Genomic DNA, 19,156 nt, shown 5'->3' with positions numbered 1-19,156 from the left:
GTGGTCTACTTGTTAATAAGACCAAAACAGTCAGTGTCTGTGGAGTTTGCAGGGCATACCTGTTCTAGAAAAGTGTCTAACCACACCTGTATCTTACAGGAATATCTGTGCATCTATTACTATAAAAATAAAATCTCTACTCCAAAAGTCATTTGATGAAGAATAACTCGATTTGTAACTGATAATGATACCTCAAGCCATTAAAGTGCGTGAAGAGAAATCTTACAAACTGAGACAAAACCCTTTTAAATTATTTCCTAAAATTACATCTTTTTAAAAATTTAAGACTGATTTGAATACTTAACATGCACATTTTGAAGAACACAAAATAATGTTTCCTAAGATGATTTAATGTCATGGAAAGATGCTCACAGCATACTCCTTTGTGAAGAATCCAGATGGAAAAAGTATATATGAGCTGTAATAGTATGTTTAGGTAGAATTCACATAAAAATCACCGTCTCAACCATTCTGAAGGGTCCAATTCAATAGCATTTAGTGCACTCACAGTGTCGTGCTACCTTCGTCACTATCTAGATCCAGAACATTTTCACCACCCCAGGAGGAAACCCCATCCTGATTAGCAGTCGCTCCTCAGTCCCACCTCCCCACAGCTGCTGAAAGCCACCAATCCGCTATGCATCTCTTCAGATTGGCCTGTTCTGGAAATTTCATATAAAAGGACCGTACACTATGTGACCTTTTGCATCTGACGTCTTTCATTGAGTATCATGTATTCAAGGTTCATCCACAATGCAGTAGGGACCACTGCTTCATTCCTCTTTATGGCTGTGTAATATTCCATTGTATGGATGGACCACATTTTGTTTATTCTTTCATCTGTTAAGATATACCTTGGGGTTGTTTTCATCGTTTGGCTACTGTGAATAGGGCTGCCATGAACATTCATGCACAAGCGTCTTTTTGTTTGAACACTTGTCTCAATTATTTTGAGTAGATATCTAGGATGGAATACAGGACTGTGGAATAGGGTCTTAGGGTAATCACTTTTGATGAATCAGGGGTCATTTTAGTGGGGTCAGAGTGGGTCTCTGCAGAACTCAGCTCAGGGGCTCCACCCGTAGCCAAAGTCCGCCCTCTGCGCGTAGGACCAGCTCCGGCTTCCTGCGGGGCTCGGTGTGGTCCGGCAGGACGCGGAAGCGCAGCAGTGTGAGCCCCAGGACCACCTTCATCTCAGCCATCGCGAATGCCTGCCCGATGCAATTCCTTGGGGAGAGAGATGGAAACTCTGACTGCACCCAGGAGCCCCATCCTGGCCCCATCAAGCTAGAAACCTGGCCTGGGACACCCAACCCTGCCCAGGTCAGTTTGAGGAACAGAGAAGGGAGTATCTGTGCCCGGATCCCCATGTGGGCCTGCGTATACTGCGAGCCTAGCCCAGATCCAGCCCCCAGCCTAGACCAAGGTGGTGGGGAAGGGAGCTCTGAGCACACTAGGGATCCTTCTAGGACCAACCCAACCCTACTCTATGGACCTTTTCCCATAAACTCCAGAGGAGGTGAGGGAAGGAGAGCTGGAACTCGGACCGTCTACAATGTCCCCATTTTCCCCACTGTCATGCCCAGACCCCTGCACCCATCTCCCCGTCCCTGCCTCAGACACAGGCCGCCCTTACCTGGGCCCTGCTGAGAAGGGAATAAAAGCCAGAGGTGACCTCTCCTTGATGTTCTTTGGGTCAAAGCGAAAGGGGTCGTAGACCTGTAGGTGAGACCAAGAAGGGTTGTTGGGTGGGGTCTCCCAGTCTGCAGGCCTTGGAGAGACAGTGGTGTGTGTCTTGGAGGGAGGTGATGTTGGATTCTCCTGATCAAAACCCTGCCCCCTCCTCTAGGAGCCTTGGAACGGACAAAAACAGAGAGGGGTGCCCACACCTCAGGGTCCGGCCACACAGCTGGGTTGTGATGGGTTCCAAAAATACTGATGAGGCAGATAACGCCTGTGGGAGAGAAGGGGGCAGTCAGGACAAGGCTCCCTGCCTGAGGGGCCCCTCTTCCTACCCAGGAGCTCCTCCCCCTTAGGCTGTGAGCACCTTTGGGGATGACCCTGCCATCTGGGAGCACAATGTCTTGGGTGCAGCAGCGAGAGACGGCAGGAACTGGGGGATGCAGCCGCAGGCTCTCCTTAATGCACATGGTCAGGAAGGGCAGCTGGACCAGGTCGTCCCTAAGGAAACACCCCAGCCCCAATCCTTGTCAAGGGAGCAAAGACACAACTCTCCCGCTTCTCTCTGTTTGCAAGTGAGACCTTTTCTCCCTGTAACGAAATAAACTTTTTAAAAGAATTGTTACAAAGTCGCAGGAATAAAAATAGTGTGACACTGTTGCAGAAACAAGAAAATAGACCCATGGAACAGCATAAAGAGCTCAGAAAAAGACATGAGAATAAGTGAAAACTTCACATTTGTTAAAGGGGCCCCCACCTACCCCAAACAAAATCCTAGGAAATGGATGGATTTTACAGTTGTGAAAGAAAAATGTGGACCAACTTAACGTCATACAAACTGATCAAAAGTACCCTCCAAAAGTTAAAAGGCAATGTTTTGCAACACTGGGCAGAAAAAAAATCAATCTTAATACACAGTCTTAAAAGTAAATACTTTTAAAGAGTCCAAAGAAAAAGAGGAAAAATAATAAGAAAATCAGTTCCATAAAAAGAAAGCAAGTAATATCAACACATGCAAGAGATGTTCAGCTTCACTCTTATTTTTTTAAATGTCCATCGAAAGAAGAAATATGAAGATTGGCCAAGATTTAAAATTCAACAGTACAATAGTACTATTGGTAAAGTTATGGGAAAGTTTGTGCCATAAAATTCAGCTAATAGTAAAGGATTTGCAATCATATTGTACGGGGGCTCATGCCTGTAATCCCAGCACTTTGGGAGACCGAGGCAGGCAGATCACCTGAGGTTAGGAGTTCGAGACCAACCTGGCCAACATGGTGAAACCCCATCTCTACAAAAAAATTACCCAGGCATGGTGGCAGGCACCTGTAATCCCAGCTACTCGGGAGGCTGAGGCAGAATTGCTTGAACCTGGGAGACGGAGATTGCAGTGAGCTGAGATCACACCATTGCACTCCAGCCTGGGCAAAAACAGTGAAACTGTCTCGAAAAAAATAATTATTATACAGTGCAAATGGTCTTTGATTCAGCAATTGCACTTCACAGAATTTGTCCTGCAGAGATGCTTATACATGTAAAGAATGGTCACTGTGCACACGTGCTGACTGCATCATGTCCAGTTTAGCAAAAGTTTGGAGACAAGCCAAATATACATTAATGGGAAAATGTTTAGATAAACAGCCACACAATGGATACTATATAGCTACACAAAAGAAGGAAATAGGGATCACTAGTCTCATCACACACTGCAGGCTAGAAGGTAAATCAGTACGGACACTCTGGAAGGCAAATTGGAAATATCTACTGTAATTGAAAATGTTTAATGTCCTCTTCAACATAGAAATGAGCTGAATAAAATACGGAATAAAATATACAGCACTCAGAAAAAGATAGCATTAAGGCACCCTGTTGAATGAAAAAAAGTGACAAATATATACATATGTACATGTAAAACAGCAAGAAGTATATGGATACATGTTTATAAAAATTAATGATTCATAGATGATGGAGAGATAGATCATTGATAGATACATAGATGATATAGATAGATACATGGATAATAGGTAGATAGATAAGTAGAGAGATAGATAATAGATGATAGAGACGTAGTTACATAGATGATAGATATAGAGATACATAGATGATAGATGATAGATAGATAATAGAAATAGATGATAGATACATAGATAGATGATAGATAGATAGATGATAGATAGATAGATGATAGATAGATAGATAGATAGATAGATAGATAGATAGATAGATAGATAGATAGATAACAAATCTATGGCTCTAGAGACACCTTTGGAGAATGAGAAAGGGTTAGGTCAGGTGGCAGGATTGTCAAGGAAACCCCTAGTCTTATCTGTAATGTCTCATTTGGTGCAAGAAGAACTCTTTTTTATCATTCATTTTGTAATTTAATGCTGTTTTTCCATGCGATGTATATATATACACAATGGAATCCCATTTAGCCTTTAAAAAAGAAAAAATTATCTCATTTGCCACATCATGGAAGAACCTGGAGGAACTTATGCTAAGTGAAGTAAGCCAGGTACAGAAAAGACAAACGCACATGATCTTACTTATCTTGGGACCTAAAATAGTTGAGCTCATAGAAATGGGAATAGAATGGTGGTTACCAGAGGCCAGGGCTGGGGGAGGGACAGAGAAGGGTGAAATGTTGGTCAAAGAGTAGAAGCTTCGGTTAGACAACAGGAATAAGTTTTTGAGATCTGCTGCCCAGCCCGGTACCGTTAGTGAACAATGTATTGTGTTAGTTGAAATTGCTAAGAAAGTAAACTTCAAATGTTCTCAACACAAAAATGATAAACACATGAAGTGATGGATTTGTTCATTACCTTGATTTAATAATTCAGGTTGTATACATATATCATAACATCATATTGTGCCTCTAAACATATATAATTAAAACTTGTCAATTAAAGACAAAGAACAAATTTAAAAACAAACTCATTTTCCAAAATGTATATTTTGAGAAAAGTAAAAGATCTCAGAGATAATAAGCAGACCTGTGTCTATTTTATGGACTTTCATTTACAAAGAAAAGCAAAGTATGTGTTCATATAAATAAAAGTCACAGTGTGAGTTCATATAAATGTGGGCATCGGGACAGCCATTTTCTAGAAGAATACACAGAAAACTGTTGACTGTAGTCACCCCTAAGGTGGAGCTTAATAAGGTACTTCATTTTTGTCATAAAGTCTTTGGACCATTTTTTTAAACTACACGCATAATTTTGCTTGAAATCTTGGTTTTATACTCTGGCACATGGGTCTGGGCAAAGACTTTCTATGTAAGACCTCAAAAGCACAGGCAATAGAGAAATGAGATTATATCAAGTGGAAAAGCTTCTGCACAGCAGAGGAAACAATCAACAAAGCAAAGAATCAACCCACAGAATGGCAAAAAATACTCACAAACTACTCATCTGACAAGCGATTAATAACCAGACTATATAAGCAGCTCAAACAACTCAGTAGGAAAAGTAACCAAATATCTGATTTTAAAATGGGCAAAAGATCTGAATAGACATTTCTTAAAATAAAACATACAAATGGCCAACAGGTAGATGCAAAAATGCTCAATGTCACTAACCGTCAGAGAAATGCAAATCAAAACCACAATGAGATATCATCTCATCCCAGTTAAAATGGCTTTTATCAAAAAGACAGGCAACGATAGATGCTGGTGAGGATATGGAGAAAGGGGAACTCTCACACACTGTTGGCGGGAATATAAATTAGTGCAGCCACTGCAGAGAACAGCACAGAGGTTCCTCAAGAAACTAAAACTAGAACTAACATATAACCCAGAAATTCCACTACTGAAAAGAAAGAGAAGAAATTTCTATCCCAAAGAAAGAAAATAAATCTGTGGAAGAGATATCTGTACTTCCGTATTTATTGCAGCACTATTCACAACAGCCAAAATATGGAATCAACCTAAGTGTCTATCAGTAGATGAATGGATAATGAAAATGTAGTGTGTATGCACAATGGAATACTATTCAGCCACTTAAAAGACTGAAATTTTGTCATTTGTGGCAACATGGATGGAACTGGAGGTCATTGTGGTAAGTAAATAAGCCAAAAACAGAAAGACAAATATCGCATGTTCTCACTCACATGTTGGAGCTGAAAAAGTGGATCTCATGAAAAAAGAAGATAGATTGGCAGAGGGGAGGGAAGGATAAGGAGAAGTTGATTAATGGGTACAAATGTGAGGTTTGATAGGAGAAATAAAACCTAGCACTCGATAGATCAGTGGGTTCACTGTAGTTTACAATGTGTACTATACACTAGAAAGTAGTTTGCTTGTGTTAGTTATGTTTCTAGCATAAAGAAAAGACAAATATTTCAGGCGATGGATATCCCAAGTACACTGATTTGATCTTTATCAATTATATGAATGTGTTAGATTTTCACATGTATTTCAAAACTATGTGCATCTATTATGCATCAATAAAAATGTGTTTTAAAAAATAAAATTGCAAAAGTACTCTTTATTTTAAAAGCATAAAAATGTTTCTTCCCCTCCCAGGACTGCTGTGCTGGGCAAAGGCGTGGATGGGAGGACACTGAATCCAAGACACCCATCCACTCCAATGCTTCCTCTCCTTCCTCCAGCCCCTGGCCTGGCTTGGGCCTCAGAATGTCCCCACTGTGCCCTCATTCTATAGCTAGTTCTCTCCAGTACACCCTCCACACTAACCCTAGAAAGATCTTCCTGGTACCCAGATGTGACCTGTCCCTCCCCTGCTCAAACACTTCCCATGGCTCCCTGTTGCCCTTGGGCTAAAACTGAAGCCATTAACATTTTCCCCAAGGCTTCCACAGCCAGCCCCTGCTACCATCTCCAGTTTTATCATCTCACCACAACTCAGTCTCTCCCTCTCTCTCCCCTTCTCCTTTCTGTCCTGACCCTGCGCTCGCTCTCTCACTCTCTCTCTCTCTCCTCTCTCTCTTCCTCCCCTGAAGACCCCAGGCAGTCTTCTTGACCTACAGCACTGCTCCCCAACTGTACCCAATTATCTACTGATCATTATTCAGGCTCTCAACTGAGACACTTTCTATATCCCCCTAGTCCTGCTTCCCTTACTGTAAACCCCATCCCTGCCCACGTGGGCTGGGACTGTCCTGCCCAGGGACAGTTCCCCCACCAGGCTGGGAGAACCTGGAAAATAGATCCCTGGTTGGGTCCTTCCCAGGTCTCCAGAGCACAGAAAGATGCTGTGCACAGATTTGGGGGTGGGAATGCAGTGTGAGAGCATTTGCTGACTGAGGACTGGATGGACGAATGATGCAAGTGTTCTGGACAAGAATGGATGCATTTTACCCCCAGGTCTCCCTTGTAAATCCCTGGACCGGACAGTAGGGTAGGAATTAGGGAACAGAAGGGCAAACATTCAAGAAGTGAAGACGTTCAAAAAAATGATATTTCTGGGAGAAAAGGAAGAGACAGGAGGGGAAGTTCATTTGCTGAACACGTGCTAAGTGGCGTTATCTGTCCTCACATATCATCACCAATTTTTTCAGAAGCCCAGGTCTTTCTGTCTTAAGGGCCTATAACCTTTCCCCAGACAGTCAGGATGGGTACTAAGTCCTGCCTGTGATCCTCTGCTCCTATTCCCACTAAGCAATAGTGGCAGAATCAACAAAAACAACCCCTTCTCCCTTCCCCACCTGGAGAACAGAGCCAATGAAAGAGGCTCAGGAACAGGGCAGCAGCACCTGTACTCACCATTCAATCTCTTTAGGCTCACGGTCCTTCAGAAGCTCTTGCACCTCCTGCCGGCAGCGCTCCTGGTATTCCGGGTGCTTTGCAAGGTGGTACAGGACCCAGGAGAGACCACTGGCCGTGGTGTCATGGCCTGGGGGGCAGCAAGGCAGGCTTGGGTCTCTGGGCTGCTTCAGCACCCGAAGGTAGACAGCACCCATGCATTGAGGGCCTCGGGGAGGATGGGGGAAGGAGGATGGGAAGTGTGAGGGGTCCACCCACCCTGTTCCTGGAATGGAGATATCCAAGTCCCCACTCTAGCCCCACACTGGGGCCCTCACCCTCAAACATAAAGGTGTCAGCTTCTGCTCTTATGTCCTCATCAGATAACTTCTTCCCATCTTCATCCTGGAGAGAAGGCAATAACTCCCCCATCCCCACCCCCATAAAAAGTCACAGTACCTCTGAGGGCTCTTGAGTCTAATCTGAGACAATCTCTGAAGATTCATCCTCTTTCCAGAAACCCAAGCCCATCTTGCACTCCTAGACCCTTCTTGGTCACCATGGCCAGAGCCCCGACCCCATGGGCTTCCTCCCTGGCTTCCTTGCCTTTTCTTTGGTCCCTAATGGGAAGACTCAATGACCCATGAATGCTTTCATGTTTCTGCCTGATGAAAACTTTCTGAGAAAAAATTACTGGCAACCTGGGTTACAGGATAATTAAATGGCAATCTGTCTTGGAAATTAGAGATTAAGCATTGCTTCAAAGATATTTGCCCACACTCTACAGTGGTAAATAAATCTTATCTCCCTGAAGACATTTGAGTTGTAAGTCTATGGAATATGGCATCCAGAGCAAAGCACATAATCTCTCACAAAGCTGGTGCCCTCTCTTTTTCTTTCTTTCCCTCTCTCTCTATAGAAAATATGCTGAGACTCATAATATAGGGTGCCTTTCCTAGGGTACAAACTCTGCTGCACATACAGGTGAAAACATTGCATTGCCCTTGGAAGAATTTGACTTGGGGATGGAGAGTCAGTGCCACAATCCTACTCTGGCCGATAGTATTGCTGTAAGCAAGACATGAGCTGCTCTGATCCAGAGATTTAATGCCTCTGTCACAATAGACATACACATAGACAAAGACATAGACACACAGACATAGACACAGACACACATAGAAAAAGTCATAGACTTAGACACAAACACAGACACACAAATACACATAAACATAGACATAGACATAGACACAGACACAAATACTCATAGACATAAACATGGACAGACAAAAACAGACACAGGCACAGGCACAGTCAAAGACAAAAATATGGCCGGGTGCGGTGGCTCACACCTGTAATCCCAGCACTTTGGGAGGCTGAGACGGGCAGATCACGAGGTCAGGAGTTTGAGACTAAAAATAGTGAAGCTCCGTCTGTACTAAAAATACAAAAAATTAGCCAGGTGCCTCTAATCCCAGCTACTTGGGAGGCTGAGCCAGGAGAATAATTTGAACCCGGGAGGTGGAGTTTGCAGTAAGCCAAGATCGCACCACTGCACTCCAGCCTGGGTGACAGAGCGAGACTCCATCTCAAAAAAAAAAAAAAAAAAAAGACAAAGATACAGACATAGCATTGACATAGACATAATCATAGACACAGACAAAAAAACATGGACATAGACATACACTGAGACAGACACAAACACAGAGAAAAGATAGACAGACACAGACACATAGACATAGACAAGGACAAAAATGTAGATATAGAAAAAGACATAAACACAGACATAGAAAAGACATGACAAGGTGGGGCACAGTGGCTCACGCCTGTAATCCCAGTACTTTGGGAGGCCGAGGTGGATGGATCCTGAGGTCAGGAGTTCGAGACCAGCCTGGCCAACATGGTGAAACCTCATCTCTACTAAAAACGCAAAAGTTAGCCAGGCATGGTGGCGTGCCCCTGTAGTCCTAGCTACTCGGGAGGCTGAGGCAGGAGAATCACTTGAACACGGGAGGCAGGGGTTGCAGTGAGCCAAAATCATGCCATTGCACTGCAGCCTGGGTGATAGAGTGAGACTCCATCAAAAAAAGAAAAGAAGAAAAGAGAGAGAGAAAGAAAGAAAGAAGGAAGAGAGAGAGAAAGAAAGAAAGAAAAGAAAGAAAGAGAGAGAAAGAAAGAAAGAAAGAAAGAAAGAGAAAGAAAGAGAAAGAAAGAAAGAAAGAAAGAAAGAAAGAAAGAAAGAAAGAAAGAAAGAAAGAAAGAAAGAAAGAAAGAAAGAAAGAAAGGAGGCAGGGAGGGAGGGAGGGGACAAAGGCGTAAACATAGACAAAGATGAAGACACAGATGCAGACAAAGACATACAGATATGGCCAAAGACAAAGACATAGATGTAGTTATAGTCATAGACAGAGACACAAACTCAGAGACAAAGATACAGAAAGACATAAGCAAAAACATAAACATAGACCCAGACATAGGCATAGATGTAGATATATAGATTAAAAGGTGGCCAATTAACTTATTAACTTATAAATAGAGTAAATCTCAGACTCATCACAATTTCATTTAGCAGTCCCCTGCTAGGTGCTAGTCCACAGAATTATCTCCAAAACCTATCTCTGACCTGTCCCTCCCTTCCTCAGTCACCTTCCATTGCTCCCCAGTGCCCTCTGGATCAAGTTCAAATTCTTTCATCTGACATTTCACATGAAGCTCCCTTCTGCTTCTTGAATTCAGATCCCAGAGAGGCCCACCTTGCTCAGCAGGAGCACATCAATGAAGTCCAAAGTCTTGGATTTGGCCTTGGCTTGAAGGAAGTCATCAACACCCTGGCTAGGGAGGGTGCGGCGCCTCTCCTGGATGACGGCATCTGTGAAGTCGTGCACCAGGCGGCAGGCCCTGCGGAAACGCTGCCCATCAGGGGTGAGATAATACAAGAAGTCTATGTACAGGAGAATCTGCTGGTGTCTTTTTGCCACAAGGGCACTGAGCTCCAAGATGGCGGCAATATATTCACTGGGCTTCCTGCAGGATAAGGGCAAAAAGGGAGGCAACAATTTAATACACCCGAAGCCCCAGGATCACCTCCCACCAGCAGCCAGGATCTACCTCCTATCAATAAACGGGGTATCCAGGAACAGATGGCCCCTCAGATGCAGGGTGGGGATCAGCATGAAATCGACTCTCCAGGCTCTCTTATCTCTCCCTGCATCCCATCTCTGCGAGATGCCTCCACGCAGCTAGGCACCCAGAGGATAGTTTGCACATTATGCTCCTATTCTCTCTGTCCCTCCCAGTATAGAGTCTTGCCCCTTCTCCTTCCTGAAGCTGTCCACAAAGCTCAGAATTTATCCTCCTCCAACTGGTCCATGGTCCAGCTTCCACCCTAGCTTCTTTGCATCAGTGTTAACTCCATTTAGTGCTACATTAGAGTCAGTCCCTGACAGAGACCCGCTTTGACCTCACCCACCAGTTCAAACCCTTTTAATGAGTCCCTAGAAACCTCAAGATAAAATTCATACCAGTCCTTCAATGATCAGGTATAACAAAACTCCTCCAAGAAGGTTTGTCTGATTCCCCTGCTCAGTCCTCCCCCGCCCCCCACCTACCAACTTTGTGTCCACGGCCCGAGATCCCAGACCCTGGGCAAGACCTTACTCCTGGCAATGGCTGTCAAAGCTGAAGACACATTTCTGCAGACTGTCCAAGGTCATGAGGCTGATGTGCTCAAACATGTCCAGACGGGCACTACCCTCTGAGGCCAGGAGCTGCCACTTGGCCTAGCCAGAGAAGGGGACAGAGCTGGGGTAAATCCCTTGCTCCCTTGGGCAGCTCTCCAACCCCAACAATCAATATGCACTCCCCAGAATAAGCCTCTTCATCTTCTCCCCAGGGACCCTTTACCAGGGAGCACTAGGTTATGGTGCAAGCAAAAGCTGTTACTATTAAGAGATGAAGACCCAAGATTGGGAGTCAGGAGACCTAGGTTCAAGTTCCAGCCCTGTCCTCTGTGCTCTGTGTGCCATTAGTCAACTCATTACCCTCCCCTATATCCCACCTGTCATATGTTCAGGAACAGTTAAGATGATGTGCTTTGGAGCCATATAATTCATGTTGGAAACTCTGCTCCACCATGCCAAGCTCACTCATTAGCTGGGTGAACTTGGGTTAGCTCCCTAATCTCTCAGACCTGCAGTTTCATCATCTACCATGGGGCAGAAATACATAATCTCTCCTTCGCAGAGTTGTTAAAATCAAATTAGACAATATATACTCGTATCATGGAATGGGCACATGGCATTGTTTCTGGCATATTGTGAGTTCTCAATAAATGTTGGGTTTCCTCACCTGCAGTTGTAAATTTATTATAAAAATATCCTAGGTTTGTAGAGGTAGTCCTCCATGAGTCCTGAGCACCCTTTCTGGGCATGTCACAAATGCAAGATGCTGATGTTCTTAACTTGAAAAATTTCTCAGAGTTGTGTTTGCAGAAAATAACTTTGAGGATAAGGGACACCCCCTGGATATCCTGCTTCTGCTTGCTATAAAAACAGATTCCTAAGCCTATCACCTCTTCCCTGTAATGCAATATATGATGTCAGTGGCATTTATAGAAGCCCACCTGTGTCAGCCCATGGGATTTGAGAGGCCTGGAGAAGAAATGCAATCTAACAAGCAACACATAATGCTCTTTGTGTCATGAATAGTAAAACTATCCTTTGTCTCTGACCCAGGAGTTTCTTGTTCTTCCAGAATAATTTATGAAACAGTAACTAGCTTAACATCAATTTTAAAGTTAAAAAATTCTGAACACTTCACAAAACCTTTGCCCTAATTCTTCCCTTCTCTCCATATCCACATCCTTTGCAATGTGCTTTTTCAGCAACTCCCAATAATAGACAGAGCCTATTTTACCCCCCGCCATTGATTCTGTGTTGGACTATTGGCTTTTGATGTCAAAATACAATGTGGTAAAAATGATGAGGTGATAACTAACGAAGCTAAGTCTTATCTTATTCCCTGGATCCCTGTCTGTATTGTAAACCACGGGACACCTTCTGGAGAGAGAGAATCAGATGAAGGAACATCCAGGGGTCTGAGCTGAGGCCATCTGTATCAGTCTGAAGCCAGACAAAATCCAAACATGTAACAGAACTCAGCCAACACTCACAAGGCTGCCTACCTGACCCCAGACTGCTCATGTACCATGAGTGATCCCTTCCATCCACATCCAGACAAACCCACCAACTGTCCCACAGACTTATCAGGATTCATAAACCTTTATTGGTTTAAACCAGTGAGATTTCAGGTGGTTTCTTATCAGCAACAGCTACTATGCAATTGTCGTCATGACCCTCTTGAGTTTACAGGGTTCGGGTGATGCAAACATAGAAACAGACACCTTCTGGGCACCAACTATGCGCCAGAAACATGACTCCACTACATCACCTTGACCTTCTTTTAAGTAGGGATCATTATCCCCATTTTACAGAGGAGGAAACCAAAGCTCAGAGAGGAAGAGCAATGGCCAAATGGCACCCAGCAGAGCCAAAATTCAAGACTAGGTCTGCCTGTGGTTCCCCCCAACCAAAGGCTGCAGCTGGGGCCTTGGCTTCAAATAACTCACATGCATGATGTTCACACTCTCATTGAAAATCTTCATATAGGGCTTCAGGATGTTGAAATGGAAGGCAGGTGTCAGCATCCGACGGTGGCGGCTCCACTTGTCACCAGCACTCAGCAGGAGCCCATCCCCTAGCAGAGCAGCCAAGGGCCATGGGCGAGGGCATCTCCCTCCCCTGGTCCCCCAGGTTGTTCCAAACCCTGTTCACCTGCAGATACTCACCCAGCCAGGGCTTCAGGAAGCTGTAGAAGACCTTGTCCTTTGGTACAATGGCAGCTGACATAAATGAGGACAATCAGGAGCCATGGAGGCAGGTGAAGGAGGGACTTTGGGGGTGGGGGGAGGCTCCCAGCAAGAGGTTTGCACTTCTCCCCTCCAAGCCCCACATAGCAAGAAGAGGGTCAAGGGCAGAGGAAGAAGGCAGGATGGGGGAGGGGAGGGAAGACCAGACCAGGCTACGGTAGCACAGTACAGCAATGACACTGCCTAACATGGCATGTAGGGGCTATGTCAGGGCTCCAGCATGCCTTGACACGCCTCCTACATGATCCAACATGTTCTACAAACCCTGAACACAGCTTAGCACTCTACAGAATGCCTTCACAAGGACCTAGGACACCCTGTCTGTCCCAGCACTCTCTGACATCTTCTGACATGGCATCTTCTGACATGGACCTGGACATGAGACATGACCCTGACATGTGTTCACATGTCCTGACATGGCCACAAAATACATGACAATTCCTAACATGAGACAGTATGCTCTAACATGCACATGAGATGGTCTAACATGACCTTAAAAGCGTGTTCCACATACAGGCTCCAGGTTGAATATAAATATGGTAACTTTAACGTCCCAGACATAGCCAACACGTGACCCAGACTGTTCCTCAGGTATGACCCAAATATACTATAACACATGCCTCAGACAAGACTCAAATAATGTCTCAGACAGTTCACATAGGGACCCTGGGTCCCAGACCTCACACAACCCCCAAATATGGCCCAGATGTGACCAGCAGAAGAAAACGGCAATGTCATACAGCACCTGAGACAAGAAACAAACAGGCACTCACATGCCCCAAATGTGCTTGGGCACAGATGAACCCCACACATGACCAGCTCTACATGACCTCAGTTGGAATGATATACCAGATGTAACCAGGTTTAACATATTTCATGTGTAACCAGGACCCAGGTGTAAATATACACATGACAAGACGTAGCTGTACAGCCGACTTGACCATATAACAGCCATCACAGAGACACTTCCCAGACATGAGCAAACAGGAACAGAGGTCAGACAGATGGAAGTCCAGGGGAGATGGAGGCAGTGGCATCTCCACCACAGCCCCTCCTGTCTGCACATGGACACATGACCTGCTGGAGGCAGCACAGAGACCCCAGCTGTGGGCAAGGCGTGGCCAGTGCAGTGTCTACCTGGAGCAAAGAGCACAGGCTTGATGTAGGTGGGGTGGAAGATGCGGACGATTGCGTGCCAGGGCCCCACCCACCAGCAGCACATATCACCGAAGGTGCATGCCAGGCTTTGTGTGTATAGGAGACCTTCCTCTGAGCTGTGAATCTGGAGAGAAAGACACAGGACCCAATTCATGCTCTCCTAGGCTGTGAGAGAGAAGGATCTGCAGGGAAGAGGTGGAGGCCCTCTCCCTGAGAATTTCAAGCAGCATCTCATCCTCCTCTCAGTGCTGAGCCCCCCTGGGCTTCCTCCTCACATCCCCATGCAGGACTCTCCAGTCCTTCATTTACACAGACAGAAAAGGCCTTTCCCAATGTGGATCCACACACCATGTTCCCTGGGCTCTCATTCATCCCATTTTGCAGATGAAGAGCCTGAGGCTCTAAATGATAAAGTAATTTGCCCATAGTCCCAGACCATGGCAAGCCTGAGGCCTGAGACTGGGTCTATCTGCACCCATGGCCTGAGTCCTTAACCATCAAACTTCTTTGTGCCCCCAAAACAGTAGCTCTGGAAGGCCCAGGCCTGCCAAGACTAGGCAATCAGAAACACAGGGATTGGGTGAAAAATTGATCCAGTGATCCAGGCCAGGAGAAGTAAATCATGGGCCTTTTCTGGGAACTCTGGGGGAAATGTGGGCTTTCCCATGAGAATTGAGCTTCTAGGACTCATTGTTGACGTCATGAGGGAAAGGCTGTCTTGAAAGCCAAAGTGGCGTGGAGAAAGCTAAAGCCAAGAGAGGAAGACAGACTCCCAGTGACATTGTGTGAGACCTGGATCCAGCCATGCCTGGAGGCCACCTCTCTGGACTTTAAAATCAAAAGATTCTCTTTCTTTGCTTAGACCACACCAGGTTGGATTTCCACCACTCACAACTGAAAGAGACCTCAATAACCAGAGACAGCTGGGAACCAGCCCAGAGTCACTCAGCATTTTGAGGCCAGAGCCATGGTCTCTGTAGGATGCTGCCTGTTCCCCTGCTCAGCCTGGCCTGTCCAAGAAGGGAAGCACAGGGGTCAAGGAGAGGGCCCCAAGCTGGGGTAGAGTCTCCTTTTGAAGATTCCCAGGGCCTAGAGCAGGAGAGCAATGAACTTAGGGCAAACTACAGGATGGGGTAAAAGGACTTGACCCACACCAGAGATGGACATCACGGAAATAACAGTCCAGATCCTCCACCAGCCACAAATCCTCCTCATTGTTCTAGGCTTTGTGACAGGCAAGGTGACGCTAGACCTGGCAAGGGGCCTTGAACACTAACGATGCCCAACTGCATCACCCTGCACTCTCCTTTCAAACATTCCTACTCATTCTTCCAGACACGGCTCCAGTAACTCTTCCTCCAGGAAGGCTTCCAGCCTGCCCCAGCAGAGAACTTGCTCTTCTCTGGGCTGTCATCCATCTCCCTCTGGCCCTTTCTTGACCCCATGAAGTTGGGGATGTCTCTGTCCACATCCACCTCCTTAAGCTTGGGGGTTCCTCCAGGACAGGGCCTTGGGTTGAGCTCTCTTGGGGCCCTTGGGCAGCCCAGAACACCAGGACAGGGGGTCAGAGGGCAATGGAGAGAGGAGATGCTGAGATAGGAATTGGTGAATACATGAAAGAAAGATGAAGATGGCTGAGAGAGAAGGAAAGGAGAGACCAGAGTACTGCAGGGACCACACAGGAGCTTGGGGATAGAGGGATTTACAGGCCTCAAATGCACCGCAGCACCCACCACCAGGTGTTCCAGGTGGTACCTGAGGCGTTGATGACAGACCGGATGATGTTGGGGTGGCAAAAACGGATGACGGGGAAGATGGGGCCCATCCAGACCTTAAAGCCCTGGGGGTAGGTGGCCACCAGCTGAGTCAGGACCCTCATGCCCTGCTCCGTGGGGGTGACCTGCAAGCAAGGCAGGGGCCGTCACCTCCTGTCATGGTTAATTCTAGGTGTCCACTTGACTGGGCTAAAGGATGCCCAGATAGCTGATCATCTGTCTGTGAGGGTGTTTCCAGAAGAGACTGGCATTCAATTTGGTAAACTGAGGAAGTAAAAATCACCCTCCCCAGTGTGGGCAGAGCTCATTCAATCTGTTGAGAGCCCAGGTAGCACAAAAAAGCAGAGGAAAGGCTAATTTGCTCTGTTCTGGGGCTGGCACATCCATCTTCTCCTGCCCTTGGAAACCAGAACTCCATCTTCTCAGGCCTTTGGACTCTGAGTTACACAACCAGTGTCTGTTTCTCCAGCCTGCAGACCACAGACCATGAAGCATCTCAGCCTCCATAATCCTGTGAGCCAACTCCCATAATAAACTCCCTCTTCTCTCTATCTATCTATCTGTTTGTCTGTCTGTCTGTCTGTCTATCTATTTATCTATCATCTACCTGTCTACCTATCCATCTATTTACCTACATATATATCTACATATCTACCTATCTATCTATGTATCTATGTATGTATGTATCTATCTATCTATCTATCTAATCTATCTATCTACCTATGTTTCTATGTATCTATCCATCTATCTAATCCATCCATTCTATCTTATATATCTATCTATCCATCCATCCATCCTATCTGTGCATCCATTCATCCATCTAGCCTATTATCTATCTACCTACCTGTCTATTCATCTATCTATCTATCTAATCTATTCATCCTATCTAACTTTTCTATCTATATATCCATCTGCCCATCAAACCATCCATCCATCCATCCATCCATCCATCCATCCATCCATCCATCCATCATCCATCCATCCATCCATCCATCCATCCATCCATCCATCCATCCATCTTATCTGTACATTCACCCACTCATCCATGTATCCTATTATCTATCAATCATCTAGCTATTTATCTATCCATCTATCTAATCTATCCATCCTACATATCTACTCTACCTATCTATCCAGCTAATCTATCCATCCTATCTACTACTCTATGTAGGTATTATCCACTCATCCATCCATCCATCCTATCCATGCATCCATCTGTCCATCCATCCATCTATCCTGTTATGTATGTATGTATGTATGTATGTATGTATCTATCTATCTATCTATCTATCTATCTATCTATCTATCTATCTATCTACCCACCCACTTATCCAGCCAGCCAGCCATCTATTCACCCTATCTGTGCACCTATCCATCCATCTATCCTATTACCTATCTATTGTCTACATTCCTCCTGCTCTATCTCTCTTGCGGCCACCTCCAAGTCCCAAGAGTGCATCCCAAGGCAGAAGGAAAAGACACACTGTCCACTCACAGAGGCCCACTTAGCTTGAGAGGAAAGATTTCCTTGTTCTGGGAGTCATTTCAGCCCAGAGGCGGGCATATGAGGAGGGCCTCACAGGAGAGATTTGTGGGGAGCAGTATGGCCTCAGGACATGTCCCTAAGGCTGGTCCCCACATCCCTTCATGCCCTGGCTGTTTCCTCCACCAGCCACACAGGTTCCAGTTCCTCCCATGGGGAGGGTTCTGCACACAGGGGACCTTCCCTTCTCAGCAGCCACTAAGGGAGCAGAGGTGACTCTAACTGTCCATCATGACAGTGGCTCCCACCTGGGAGAAGCTTCTGCACCAGGCTCTGTGCTAGTGCATCCTGTGCACCCTCCCACTTCACCTGTGGACACACCCATCAATCCTGCCATTTGCAATGAGCAGATTGAGACCACGTTCCCCAAAGGGGAGAGCAGGTCTAAGTCAGAGGGCAAGGTCTGGGGGAGGAGAAAGGTCAGGGAAGGCTTCTGAAAGGGGAAGTGAGTGGCCAACTTTTAAGTGGGTTTGGCAACAGGACCCCATTGGGACATCTTACTGGGGAGGAACAAGATAAGAGGAAGGTGCCTCCGGATGTGGTGGAGGTGAGAGACAGCCCACACCTCTCCTCTGGCTTACCTGTACCCTCATAACAGGAAATAGGCCAGGTAGGGAGAGGACCGTGGACAGTGGGTGCAGGAGGCCTCGAGTCCAGCAATGGAGAATGTGGGAACACCAGGGACTCACGTTTCTGTGCACCCAACCCCCTGCCCAAGAGCCCCGCAGAGGTGCATTAACGTGGAAAGACAGGCAGGAAAAGGATTCAACACAGGCCAAGAGTGGGAGAACAGGGAGGTGAGAAGGGCTTGGGTTGGCACCTCACAGAAATGAATAAGCAGAGGAATGAGTAAGACGCCTCCCCTGCTTCTCTGCCACCCCAGACCCCAGCCTACCCCCTCTCACCTGAGCCTCATTCTTACCCCTCACAAGTCCATCCACCCTGAGACCCCAGACCCATCCTGCTGCCACACTCACCAGGCCCAGGTGACCCAAGAACCAATTCCGTTTCGGCGGTTGTGGGAAACACCGGAGGCGGCGGCAGTTGTCACAGAAGGTGTAGGTCCAGGCCAGGACGCGGGCCAGGAGCCAGGAGGCCCCGACCAGCAGCAGGAGCAGCCACGGGGATGCTGCCCCTGGCCCAAGGCCCAGTGAGGACAGGCTCAGCTGTGGCATCCTGCAGGGCAGACGGGATGGTGAGTGAGGTCCTGAGGCCCAGGGAAGGGCCCAGGGAGCTCCAGGGACAGTGGAGAGAGGCAGGGACGGGCAGTGCTGGAGATAGAACAGTAAGAGTATACAGGGATGGATAAGCAGGGGCTGAGAGGTAAAGTTCAGAAAGGCCCAGCCAAAACCAGCAGCCAAATAGCCTCCAGTT

The 19,156-nt window shown here is 46.3% G+C and overlaps 1 protein-coding gene across 2 annotated transcripts; it reads right to left on the bottom strand.

The window, feature by feature from the left end:
- Nucleotides 1–1,061: 1,061 nt before the first annotated feature.
- Nucleotides 1,062–18,957, bottom strand: LOC116478624 (cytochrome P450 4F3). 2 transcript variants are annotated; one of them, XM_032170004.2, is made up of 12 exons: nucleotides 18,760–18,957; nucleotides 16,220–16,364; nucleotides 13,226–13,279; nucleotides 13,007–13,134; nucleotides 11,038–11,159; nucleotides 10,134–10,404; nucleotides 7,722–7,788; nucleotides 7,405–7,534; nucleotides 2,048–2,181; nucleotides 1,890–1,954; nucleotides 1,637–1,719; nucleotides 1,062–1,227 (listed from the first exon to the last, which is right to left on the bottom strand). In XM_032170004.2, the coding sequence occupies exons 1-12, from the start codon at nucleotides 18,955–18,957 to the stop codon at nucleotides 1,062–1,064; spliced, it is 1,563 nt and encodes a 520-aa protein (XP_032025895.1). The 2 variants fall into 2 exon arrangements, with proteins under 2 accessions (XP_032025895.1, XP_032025896.1); XM_032170005.2 differs by lacking the exon at nucleotides 16,220–16,364 and adding an exon at nucleotides 14,444–14,588.
- Between the last annotated feature and the right edge of the window lie 199 nt (nucleotides 18,958–19,156).

Source organism: Hylobates moloch, unplaced genomic scaffold (genome assembly GCF_009828535.3).
Source record: "Hylobates moloch isolate HMO894 unplaced genomic scaffold, HMol_V3 SCAFFOLD_12, whole genome shotgun sequence".
NCBI classification, from domain to species: domain Eukaryota; kingdom Metazoa; phylum Chordata; class Mammalia; order Primates; family Hylobatidae; genus Hylobates; species Hylobates moloch.
Note: the sequence above shows the minus strand (reverse complement) of the source record. Positions and strands in the feature narration are given on the sequence as shown.

What these genes read in the sequence shown, in the direction of transcription:
- LOC116478624 (XM_032170004.2), bottom strand. Translation starts at nt 18,957, where the DNA reads ATGCCACAGCTGAGCCTGTCCTCACTGGGCCTTGGGCCAGGGGCAGCA. An exon ending in ATGTGCTCCTGCTGAGCAAG is followed by an intron (nt 7,789 to 10,133) that starts GTGGGCCTCTCT and finishes CCTTCTCTCCAG; the next exon opens with GATGAAGATGGGAAGAAGTT. An exon ending in TGGCAGGGTCATCCCCAAAG is followed by an intron (nt 1,955 to 2,047) that starts GTGCTCACAGCC and finishes TCTCTCCCACAG; the next exon opens with GCGTTATCTGCCTCATCAGT.